Source organism: Bos indicus x Bos taurus, chromosome 7, assembly GCF_003369695.1.
Source record: "Bos indicus x Bos taurus breed Angus x Brahman F1 hybrid chromosome 7, Bos_hybrid_MaternalHap_v2.0, whole genome shotgun sequence".
NCBI classification, from domain to species: Eukaryota; Metazoa; Chordata; class Mammalia; order Artiodactyla; family Bovidae; genus Bos; species Bos indicus x Bos taurus.
In genome coordinates, this window is record NC_040082.1 from 92565931 (window position 1) to 92578259 (window position 12329).

The 12329-nt window shown below is 56.9% G+C and overlaps 1 protein-coding gene across 3 annotated transcripts; it reads right to left on the reverse strand.

Moving 5' to 3' along the window:
* Positions 1 to 474: 474 nt before the first annotated feature.
* On the reverse strand, positions 475 to 12328 carry KHSRP (KH-type splicing regulatory protein). Of its 3 annotated transcripts, none has more exons than XM_027547442.1 (19): positions 11970 to 12328; positions 10036 to 10132; positions 9423 to 9461; positions 9037 to 9076; positions 8125 to 8174; positions 7483 to 7554; positions 6690 to 6747; positions 6227 to 6401; positions 5947 to 6045; positions 5508 to 5606; positions 5285 to 5387; positions 4622 to 4722; positions 4383 to 4527; positions 3947 to 4304; positions 3438 to 3526; positions 3155 to 3355; positions 2972 to 3049; positions 2733 to 2893; positions 475 to 1624 (listed from the first exon to the last, which is right to left on the reverse strand). In XM_027547442.1, exons 1-19 carry the CDS (start codon positions 12225 to 12227, stop codon positions 1616 to 1618), a joined length of 2232 nt encoding a protein of 743 aa, XP_027403243.1. In that variant the 5' UTR covers positions 12228 to 12328; the 3' UTR covers positions 475 to 1615. The 3 variants fall into 3 exon arrangements, with proteins under 3 accessions (XP_027403243.1, XP_027403241.1, XP_027403240.1); XM_027547440.1 differs by having other exon boundaries at positions 475 to 2893; positions 3947 to 4056; positions 4144 to 4304; positions 11970 to 12227; XM_027547439.1 differs by having other exon boundaries at positions 475 to 2893.
* Position 12329: the final 1 nt, after the last annotated feature.

The window sequence follows — 12329 nt, forward strand, 5'->3', positions numbered from 1 at the left end:
CTCTCCCAGCAAAGTATGCGTCTGGATGACTGGCCCTGGGCCTGACAGCTCAAGGAGTCCTCCATGACTGCTCTCCCATCTCCCGTCCTCATCCTGAGGCTGCCAACCCCTGGGACAGATGTCCTTCCCTTGGACAGGCCAGGTTTCCACCTCAGGGCTCACCAGCCAAACAGGCCACAGCGAGGACCAGATCACATAAAGCTCGGTGTGGGTTTGCTCCACCAGCGGCAGGCTGTATCCATGGGAACACCTGTCCCCAGGGACCCTCCTGAGTGCCCTGCTCCCCAAATTCCCAGTGGGACAGATGCTGGGGATGAAGGCGTGGGGGACTGCACTGCTGGGGCTCTGCCTGCTTCTCCTTCCTGCAAGACCAGACTTCGGGCAAAGTTTTTGGGGCCCCCACCCATCTCTCATTGGCCAAGCCTTATTCCTCAACTTGTTTCCTGTAGAAACACAACTGCGGCCGGCACGCAGTTTTAGACAAAAAGCACTTTATTTAACCAAAAAATGGGGGGGGGGGAGAGGAGGTGAGAGTTAGGAAAGCACAATGCGCCTGCAGAAAACTATCGTCTCTTAGAATTGTTCTTTTTTTAAAATAAAAAAAAAATAAAGGAAAAAACCCAATACAACACAAAGCTTATAATTTCCAATCACCATTATCAGGCTTTTACAACATCTATAAAGAACAAACATCTGCTTCAAAACTCTATGGGGCGGGGGGGTCGGGGGGGGAGGTGGAGAGAGAGAGAGACAGAGAGAGAGAGAGACGGCACCCGGCAGACTTGGGGAGGTTTTGTTACCATTTATTTGTGAAGTTAAAAACGAGCGATAAAAAGTAAAAACTGCCATACAATTTTTTGTTTTGTTCTCAATTGTTTTCAGTTTCCATGTCCTCTTGAACAGATGAAACACAACAGACCAGTCCTGGGGGCAGGGGGCAGGGGGCAGCGCAGCGGGGGGAGGGGAGGGGAGCGGAGCTGGGTGAAGAGGAGCGAGAGGAGGAGCAGACAGGCTGAGGGAGGGGCTGCCTGGCACGGGGTGAGGATGGGCTTTCCTAAACATCAATACCTGGTCCAAGGAATGTTCCAGCTCTAACTAAAAAGAAATAGCAAGAGTGACTTTGTTTCCTTTTTTAAAAGTTTATTTTAAAAACATGAAGAGGGCCAAGGGTGGTCGCAGGGAGTGAATTGCTTTCTCCTGAAAGAGGCAGTTTCAGGAAGGCTGGGGCGGGGTGGGGGACGATAGAGATTTTTTTATATATATATATATAATTTTATAAGTTTTGTTTTGCTTTTTAGTTTTTAACTTTTTTTTTTTGCAGAGATTTAGTTCTCGCTATCTTCTCTGGCTGGCTCAAGATGAGGGATCCCAATTTTGAAAGAAAAAAAGCGCATGAGACACACAGAATGAGCAAGAGAGCGAGAGCCTGGCACTGCCTGTGCCACGACCCCCAAGCCACTCACAGGGAGGGCTCCCCCAGCACCCCCCTTGGCAGCCATCGCTCTCTCGACAAACAAACGGAAAAAAACAAACGAAAAAAAGCCCCCAAACAGAACAAAATGGAAAAAAAATAATAAAAGATTTTCACAGATGAAGAAGTTCACATTCATTCGATTCATTGAGCCTGCGGAGAGGGAAGAGATAGGAATTGGTCACTACGGGGCGGGGAGGGGGACGGGGCGGGAGACTGGGGGGAAAGTGGCGAGGAGGGGGCCAGGAAGCCCCTCTCCCGAGCCTGTGGCAAGCGCAGGCTGGAAGGATGTGTTTGTAGCTGTCTAGTCAGTGCTCTGGGACTGGCTGCAGTCAGACTGGCTCTGAGATGGAGAAGAGTGACACAGGAAGGAGAAGGAGGGGCCGCACAGAGAGAGCGAGAGAGCAAGAGAGAAGCGCTCAGGGCTGGGGGGCGGGGGGGGGGGCGGGCGGGCGGGAGAGGGGTGCCCTGCGTCTTCAGGAAGGCAGGCGGGCGGGCAGCTCCCGGCGCATCACGACATGACAACCAGAGATCACGGTGTCCCCACAACACCCCTGTGAGGTAGGTTGGAAGGTGGCAGCGATCGTCATGCCCACTTCACAGACAAGACCGGGACACGAGGCGGGCGCAGGCGCGAGAGCAGAGGCCGAGCCTGGGCGTGGCGGGCGGGCCCAGCGTGCGGGCCCAGCGGCTGGGCCCCTTGGCGCCGCCCCCGGCCCCCAGAGCTGTGGCCGGGCCCCACGGGGCAGCTGGCAGCACACACAGTCACTTGGACACGCGGGGAGAGATCGTGGGTTTAAAAATAAAAGAATCAAAAGAACAAAAACCATGAGAGTAATGCAGAGAGGGGCAAAAATATCCGTTTTCTTCCCAAGTGGCCAGATTGTGAGTGAGCGAGTCAGCAGCCGGGACGGCGACCTCCGGCTGAGCGGATGGCCTGCCCCCCACCCCCAGGACTACCCACCAGTTCAACAGTTCCTCCTTTTATCTGCTGCGCGCTCTCCCCCAGCATCACGACAGCGTTACACAGGAACAAGCAGGCCGGCGGAGAGGCCTCTTCTTTAACCTCTGGACCCAGCGCACACTTCCCCCAGCTCGTGGGGGCTCCCGGAGACCTCTGGCCACACGGCCCCCGCTGCAGGCATCAAGGACACACCCCGCAGGGGAAGGGGTTTCCGGCGCTACCCACTAAGGCAGGATGGACGGTGGCCGGGGGTTGGAAGGAGAAAGGAGGAGGAGGAGGGTGGCAATTCCCACTTGCCTGCTGCTGTCCCTGCTGTGTGGGCGGAGGCTGGGGGCCGCCTGGACCTGGAGTCTGTCCGTAGTAAGCGGCTTGCTGTCTGTAATATTCAGCCCAGGCAGCACTGTAGTCTGGCTGGGAACCCGGGGGTGCTCCTGGACCCCCTCCGGTGGCCACTTGAGCTGTGGGGGAGCAGAGGGTGGGTGAGCGGACCAGGAGGCCAGCACACCTGGTCCCACCCCTGTGGCCCGCCGGCTCACCCTGCTTCTTGTAGTACTCTTCCCAGGCCTTCGTGTAGTCCTGCTGCGGGGGCGCTCCAGGCTGCTGGGGCTGCTGGCCTGTGGGGGCAGGCCCCGAGGTCAGAGGACAGGCGGGGATGTGGCCACCTACTCGCCCACCCCTCCCTGGCTGACTGGAGCTCCTGCGGTGGCTCACGCACTCACCGATCTTTTTGTAATACTCTTCCCAGGCCTTAGTGTAGTCCGACTGACCAGCAGGTGGAGGCTGAGGGGGCTCACCCTGGGTGGGTGGGGCCGCGGGGGCTGGTGCCGGGCCGGGCACAGGGCCTGGGGGCTGCTGGTAGTAGTGTGAGTAGTAGGCGGCCCAGGCGGCGTTGGGGTCGGCTGCGGCGGCTGCGGCTTTATCTGTAGGCAGAGGGTGTGCAGGCTAAGCACTGACCAAGAAATCGGCCCCTCCCCTCTGCCCTGCTCAGATCCTTATACTCACTCGGGTCATGAGGAGCAGGCGGCTGCCACTGAGGGTAGGTGTTGCCCCAGCCCTGGGGTGGGTACTGGTGAGGAGGGGGGCCTCCAGCACTGAGGGCGAAAACGAGGGACACATGAGCCAGGTTACCCCAAGGTCCTTGCAGAGGACGGCCGTAGCCTGGAAGGGGGCCCAGAGCACCGCTTACGTGGAACTGCTGATTTCTGGCCCAGGGAAAGGCGTCAGACAACTGACGCAAGGGACACAAGCCATGTGGACTCAAGGATGTGCCAACCCCCCACTACACCACAGGATTACAGGATCTACATGTGGAGTGGAGACCAAGGGCAACACCCACAGCATCTTTTAAAAATGGTGTCTCTAAAACAAGGGTTGGCCAGAGTTGTGTTTGGCACCTCTGCAAGGTGGAATGGCCTTCTCGGAGGTGAGGACCATGGACACAGGGCCTGCGGGCTGGGCCTCCTTGCCAAAACTGTGACCCCCACATCCCAGGAGTCCGCAGGAATACTCACTGAGGGGGAGCCCCAGGTGGGCCCTGATTGAAGGGCCCGGGGTTGAAGGGCCCCATGGGGCCGGCAGGGCCTGGTCCCCCCGGGCCTGGTCCGACTGGGCAGAGGGGACCCTGGAGGAATGAAAAGTGGACGAGATCAGTGGAACAGGAGGAAGAACTGGGCCCAGATACCCAGAACCCCTCTTGAGCTGAGCCCACCTCGATCTTCTCTTCAATGAGCTGCTTGGCATGGTCGATCTGCTGGGGCGAGCCCCGGATGATGAACAGCTTGAAGTTGGGGTCTCCATTGGGTGGCAGCTGCCGAGATATCTCTACAAAAGCGCCTGTCTGCTGGTTTATGGCTTTCACGTTCTCGCCGCCTGCAGAAGCCATGGGCAGTGAGCAGAGGGCAGGAGGAAAGTGGGGGGACGGGTGGGGCCTCTGGAGAAGCCACTTACCTCGGCCAATGACCAGCCCACACTTGTGGGTGGGGATGGAGAAGGTCATCTCCCCACCTGGAGGGCCCCAGTTGCCTTGGCCCCGGCCTCGACCTCGGCCTCCTGGGGGCATGCCAGGACCCCCTGGAGGACCTGGGGGACCGCTCTGCAGGGCAGGGAAGAGATGGGACAGTTAATGCAGGCAGCCAGCCTGCCCTCCCACTCGAGCCCACCCACTCAGCACACCTGACATCACCCACCCTGAGGCTCTGGAGGAGATCGTTGATAATCCGCGCGGCGTGCTCACACCGGTCTGGGGGTCCCATGATGTGTGCTATCTTCTCAGGACCCGTCCCATCGTCTGAGGCAGCACAGGAGAGCAAAAAACAGTTACAAGAGACGCACAACTCCGAACCCCCAACATTGCTGCTTCATGGCGGTCGCCAGCCCGAGCCATGTTTGGAACATGTCAAAGTGCCACTGGCCGCCTTTCACGTGTTCAGGAGCAGATGAGGATCCCTCCTGCACTTGGTGTCCCCAGAACTAGCAGATGCACTTGGCAGAACCAAGAACTGACAACAAATCTCTCAAAAAGCACGGGGGAGTCTGTCCTCCCCCCAAAACCACTGGGACTGGACAGAAGCCCATGGCTGGGGCCTCAAGAGCTAACCTCACCCAGGGGCCCAGGTGGCCTGTCAGGAGAGCCCATGAGAGGACAGCTTGACAAGAGAGGAACACACACCTCTCTTCAACCAGGGAAGCCTGCCTGTCATTCACTTTCTTACAGGGCTGCTCCAGAGCAGGGACCAGGCATGTTCTGCAGGTCTAGGAGTAATGAGGCACTGCAGATGCTAACTCCATTGCCAAGCTGCCCACCTTGGACCCCAACAGTGCGTCTCAGCAGATCCCAGCTAGCCCCTGACCTTGTTTAAACTGTATCCGAACACCAGCGTCATTCTGGATCTTCTTGATCATCTCCCCACTCCGGCCGATGACCACACCCACAGAATGCCTGGGCACTGGCACCTGAGGGCGGACAGGACGAAGGAGGATCAGCTGGGTTTTGTCACTGTCTGCAGTCCCCCTGCTGCCCACAAGCCAGCCACCACCCCTGCCACTCCATCCACCCAAGAGGCCTGCACTCACGTCGATGCCCCCGCCGATCCGGGACCCATACTCGTTCCGGTCTCCAAAGCCACCCTGGTCACGCTCCCGCAGGATGTCCATCACCATTTCGCAGGCTTGCTGCGAACATACAAAGTGTGGTGCTCGCATGAACACTGCTGCCCCACTGCATGCCCCACGGTCACAGGCCAGAGCTAAGGACCAACGCAAGGCTGCCCGGATCTTTACCCGCTGCCCTAAGAGGTGGACATGGTGAGCACCCCAGCTTTCTGGACTGAGGCCAGTTGAGGCCACCTGCTCATGTACAGACGGCTGGGAGGGAACTCAACAGAGAATGAGTCCAGGGCTGACCTCAGAGCCAGTGCTCTAAAAAATCTCTCCACTTACATCCAAATCTCCAGCCTACCCGCTGCCCTCTCTATACTCCCCAGAACCACCCCCTCGGCCCTGGGGCACCCACCTGCACTTTGTAAGGGTCTCCGATGATCCGCAGCGGTTTGTCCACATTCGTGTTCTGGGAGCCATCCTGGATTAAAATCATCTTCACTCCAGCCCGTTCCTGTACAACCAAGGTGGCGTTAGAGCTGACCCCTCCAAGAACTTCCTGGGGCATGGGGGGACGGGTCACTCCTGGTCCAAAAGGACGAAGGGCTCTGGCTCGGTGGCGGGGGGCAGTGGCGTGCACAGGCACAGCCGCGGGAAGGAGGCTGTCCCGGGACAGGAGGAGCCTGCACCCTCACCTGCAGCTGCTTGATGGTCTCCCCGCCCTTGCCAATGACCAGGCCAGCCTTGCCCGCGGGGATCATGATCTCCTGCACTGTGCCGTTCTGGCCCCCGTTGGCGTTGTCGTGGAACTGGCCCGGGGGCCCCCCACGGCCCCGGGAGACAATGTCGTCCAGCATCATCTTCGCTTTCCTGGAAAGGGAAAAAACAGGTACTCTCTGAATGCTTGCCTGGAGGCTCAGCCCTGCTCCCAGGAAAGGGGGTTCCAACCCCCTTTCTGGGTCTGACAGAGGGCCCATCCCCAGAGCTGGGGCTATTCTGGGCCAGGTTCCCCAGATCTCAGGAGATTCACTGTGTCAGGCAGCCCCCCAGTGCAGGCACGGCATGAGGAACATGGTGTGGGAGTCACTCTAAACTTCAAAGGGATCCAGAGGGCTTCGCCCACCCACTTTGTCATGACAGGCCCAGCCAGAGACTTACTGCACAGATTCCGGGGCTCCTGTCAAGGACACACTGCGTTCAGGTAGGCCACCGCTGTCTGGAGAGAGGAGTGGAGAGAGGATCAGCGCTTTTTTGAGTCAATGCCTTGGGCAGACAACCAGGAGGACCTTCCATGGAGATGAGATTTCTAGGAACAATCGACAGCTACTTCTGCCACTGTACAGCACCCTGACAAATCAATTTACCTCCCCAAACACTTGAGAGGGTGCTTTATGCACAGCCAAGATTAAGAAGCCTGAAGTCTAGCAAAAGAAGCAAAACTTTTAGTGAAAAGATAATATGGAAGGAGAGGCAGATTCCAGAAGATCCCAACTGGGCCCCTTCCATCACCACCCATGTGAACACCTTCCAGTCAATGTACTGCGTGTCAGGCAGGGCGAGCACTCAGAAACCCCTGCAAATCAGGTACCTGCCAAGGCGCAGGCAGGACTGGACTTAAGCCCAGGCCTGACCTCAAGCCTGTCCTTCCTAAGGAGCTCCCCTGCCTTACACTTCCCAACAAGGTGTTGTAGCTCAGGTGGCAACACAGTCAGAGTGGGATCTGGGGTGCGGCTCCCTATACTGGATTCTAGCCCTCTGCGCTCATGGAGAGCAGAGGGAGACAAGAGTTGCAGCTACACCTTGACGCACTGTGCAAAGGCGGCACACAGAACAAGCGCAGTAACGCCAGCCCGCTTCACCTCCATCCCATCACGGCGGCCAGGGGTCATGAGAGAACGCGCCAAGAGCCCCAGCAGAGGCACCCATCCCCATCCAGCTCTAGCGCTCCTACCTGGAGAGATTTGGACTTTGCAGCCTGAGTCCTGCTGGATTTTGTTAATCTGTTCACCTCCTCTGCCGATGACTGGGTGGAGAAAAAGAAGAAGAGCAGAGATGGATGGGAGGAGGCTGGCGCTGAGCCCCCCTGCCCAGAGAATGAATGAGAGAGTAAGCACAAAACAGCTCCTTCAAAATAAAAGAAAAAAATAACAAAAACGAAAAACAAACAAAAATTGCAAAACACATCAGGCTCCTTCAGTGCTCCTGTGGCCTCTATGTTTCTGCACAGCCCCTTCTGGTGCCCCTCACCAGATCTCTGAGCTGGGTTGGGGGGCTGTCCAGGCAATCACTCCCCATTCCACTCACCCTTTCCTGCACCTGCCCCAGAGCCTGGGCCTGGGTCAGAGGGGCAGCGGGGGGGAGGAGGCATCAGCAGGCAAAAAAAATATGAACAGACTCATCTTTGGGATTTCCAACCACAAAAGAAACTACATACATAAATATGTATTTCCACCATATGTAATGAGGGGAAAAAATAATCTGGCTCCTTCAGACCACAGGTCCCAGGGTTGGCAGGCGCTCTCCTGAGAGACTGCCCTGGGGGCACGGGGCAGGGGTTAATGGGCACCACAGGACCACAGTGGTTCACACTCACTTAGTCCCACCATGCCGTCTGGAACTCGGTACTCTTCTGTCATTGAAGTCCTACAAAGAGAAACAATGAGAGTCAGCCTCAAGTCAGGAAGCAGCAGAGGGGATGGAAGAGCCAGAGGGCCTCCTGGAAAAAAGACCCTCAAAACAGAAGTCCTGCCTCCTGCAACATGGGGACCAAGCTCCCACAGGCCTAAGCAGAGTCTGACAAGGGCATGGGGGTTCCCTCACCCCACAGCAGACCACCCAACCTCTCGGGGCCCCCGTTTCCCACTCTGGGCCACAAGAGGCTTAGCCTGCTGGACCAGTGCTGCCCACCGACTCAGGGCAAGAGTGAGAACCTGGGACACTTTCACAGCAATCTGAAAGCGTCATCCTATACCTATAGATTCTAACTTAAAAATTGGTTTTGTATCTTTTTCACTTCATTCTTCTAGTGAGTTGCTTTTACTGCATTTCACAAAATTTTAGCTAATAGTGAAAAAAAAAAAAAAGAACGTGGTCCTTCAGAAAGAATGCTCTAGAGTAAAAAGGTAGGAAAGGAACACACCCCCACCCCAGCTCTCAGGGAACAAGAATCCGCAGAAGCAGGTGAGAAGTCAGGGCCAGTCCCCAGCCTTTTCCAGGAGGAAGGATGGCAGGGCTTCTAAGTATCCCCATCCAACAAAGGAAGCAAAGGGGCGCAAAGAACCCCTTCCCGATTACAGCTAACAGCCACAGCCCTATGCTCCATATGGTCCCACAGACAATAAGTATGGACAAACGAAGCTCCTTCTGCCTTTCTGTCTTCTCCCTGGTTGACAGAAAGTAAGACAAAGTCCTGTACAACCAGGCTCCCAGACAGAGTGCTCCCTCCAGTCAGCAAGAAAGGCCAGAGACAACGAGGAAACGACCTGCTCTCCAACCCACCACTTACCTGGGGGGAGGATGAATGGGTCCGAGTTGAGAACTCATGGCTGCAAAGAGAAAACCCAAAGGACAGATTGGCCCAGCTCCTCTCTGGGACCCCAAACACCATGCCCTGGGCACACCTGCCATGCAAGGGGCCACAAGCTATATCCCAGTGCCTCTGAGCCTCCCTGAGTGAGCACAACAGGGCCACCTAACAACAGCCATGCTTGGAGGTGGCTGCTTCACAATCCAGGCTCTGGGGTCTCATGGGCCCTGGAGGGACACCAAGAGCCTCCATAAAGGAGAGGTGCTGTCTGCTCAGTACTTCCAGCTCCTGTCTGGAGAGTACTTCCTGCTAAAACCTCTTAAGATCCTGAAGCAGCCTCTGCCAGTGTCACCCAATGGACTTACAGTCTCCCTGGGAAGCCAGCTTCTTGCTCTCTGGTTGGTCTGTGAAAAGAAAGAGGATGTCAGATGCAATGCCTACCCACCCACAGCTGCCTCAAATCTGATGCTGGTGCCACATGTCCTGGCAAACAAGCCTCCTGCCCCCAACTCTCAACATCAGATGCAAGACAAGAGAATAAGAGACCTAATCTCACCACCAGCACTCAGGGATAAAGAGCTCTTTATAACAGGGGGAAAATGATGGTGACCCTAGTCCTTCCAGCTTAGGCCCAAATCTGCCTTGGGGAAGTTGGGCTGATCAGTGAGTTGATAGTTTAGGCTGTGTGCCTCTGGGTCAGCCACACTGCACTGACATGCGGCCTTAAGAGAACCCTAGCTTAACAGAGGAGGAGGAACAATCTTGAAAACTTACGACCTGGACCTGGTCACAGTCAATCTGCTCTCCTCAGCCACCTGATACTTCAGGACGGCAGCCCAGACAAAAAGAACGAACAAAGCTGGGATTGCTGAGGTTTTAAAACACCAAATGGCAGTGGGCTCCCCCCACTCTGAACCACATTCCAACAAAAGCACTTCACTCTCTACCCCCAGCCCTTCCAGCAAGGCAGGTAGTTACCTCCATCTTCTAACTGCCTCTTTTGGCCCCCAAAACCAAAATCAGGAGTGCTGTTATTCACTGTGGTAGCTGCGTCGCCTCCAATCTTGGCTGCGATCTAGAAGTGAAGTTGCGAGCAGAGAAGAATTACCACCCAAAGCCAGCCTCTGTGGTGCTCAGGTCAACCTTTCACCTCTTTGGTTCATGAATACCCAACAGGTCTTGCTGTCTGGCCTGGGAGTGGCATTCCCTGGATTTAGGGACGAGCCTGTTGGTTAAGGCTTCACTGATGGCTCAGCTGGTAAAGAATCCATCTGCAATGTGGGAGACCTGGGTTCGATCTCGGGGTTGGGAAGATCCCCTGGAGAAGGGAACGGCTACCCACTCCAGTATCCTGGCCTGGAGAATTCCACGGACTCTACAGTCCATGGGGTTGCAAAGAGTCGGACATGACTGGGTGACTTTCACTGTTGGTTAAAACATTTCTAGGAATTCCAAAGTTATTCAGGAATTTCAAAGAAGCTCCCTTTCTCTATCAAATTTGTGCCTAAACTGTTCATGGCCAGAGGATAACCCGCACTGACTTTTCTAGGGATGAAAGGAGGAAAAGTTCAGGTGCCCTCCACCAGGGAGAACTTCCAGACACTTCCTTGCCCAAGCACCTGGGCCTCTGGGATGCTCAAGAGCACACCCTCAAAATCTTTCCATTTGTTGAACAGATCTTAGGGAAGTCTGCCTCTGAAACCCTCATCTAGACCAAAACAAAAGGCCCTTTTCCGAACACGTGTTACATTTCGGACACAAAAACAACGTTGAATAAACCCCAACCCAATAAATTTAAAACCAGAGTATGCTGATAGGATTACTACAAGTTTTCCAAAGAGACACAAACCATGAGCTGAGAATCTATATTTTAACCTCTCTAAAACTTACATAAAAAAACAAAACAAAACAAAACAAAACTTGAAGCCTAAACTCTTGGGATGCCCAGTTGGGGTCTTATCCCAAGCAAACAGAAAGCACCACCTCCCCTTGTTTTAGCTGCCTCTCAATTAAGCCAGTAAGGGTCGGGGAGTGAGGGTCAATCATATCAACTGCACCAAAGAACTCTATCGCATGCCAAGGGTGAAAGCCACAGACCACATTGGGAGGGCAACAGGGCGTTCCCCTAATGGGACCTCCCTGTGCTGGAGGATTTGGGGGCAATTCTGACTGAGAAAGCACTCAATGGCCTGAGCCCGGTCAGTTTCCTTTTGAAAGGGCGGCAAAGTCCTCGCTTTCTGTGGGCCTCTTCCCCTCAGGCCGTGGAGTGCCGGGGAGGTCACACATCAGAATGTGAAACCTCCATGTAGTCATCACGCCCCAGAACACAGCGGTGGGACCCTTCCCTTCTTTCCCCAAAAGAGAAACAGGGTGCTTGCAAATGACCTGAAGCATCACAGTCAGTCCCTAGGCCTACCCTCCCCATTTCAACGAAACGCTTGGCCACTGCCTGGCAGCCACAGGGTCCCCTTTCTACTTTGCAGGTTCAAGAGGAAGAACTTTTCTAATCCCCTAAAGTCCCTCCTTCCTGGGGACCAGGCAGAAAAGGGACCAAGTTAGTGGGAGCAGAGAAAGACCTTCCCAGGAAGGCGGAACCCCTGCTTCTACGAGTAGAGAGTGTCCTAAAGGGTGGAAACCCCAAAGTGAGTCCCCGCGCTGCAGGGGACCCTGCACACTCTGGGGCCGCTTTTGGGTCACCCCTCCCAGACGACCCTTCCCCCTTGTAGGGGGTCACCCCCGGGGGGACTGCCCCACTCCAGGCTCCTGGGGAGGCCCAGGCCCCCGCCTACCGCCCCACGTGACCCCGTGGCGGCCCCGGCCCCGGCCCCCCCTTTGCGACCCCGCGCGCGCGCACGTGACCCCGCCCCCTCCCCCGCCCGCCCGCGCGCCCCTCGGGCCCGCGGCCTCCTCACCTGGCGGGCCCGCTGCACGGCGTCTGCGAAGGCGTCCTTGCGGATTCCCGGGCCGCCCCCGCCGGGTGGCTGCGAGGGGCCACCGGCCGACCCTCCGCCCGGGCCGCCGCCGCCGGGACCGCCGCCGCCCCGGTCCCCCGCGCCCGGCGGGCCCGGTGGCGGGCCTCCCCCGGCGCCCCCGGCTCCTCCGGACCCCCCGCCCCCGCCGGCGGGTGGCGGCGGCCCGGGCGGGGGTCCTCCCGTGCTGTAGTCCGACATGGCGCGGCGGGGCCGGGCCTGACGCGGAGGCTGAAGCTGAGGAGGAGGCGGCGGCAGCGGCGGCTCAACGCGGGAACAAGGCCTCGCTCCACACGGCCGCGG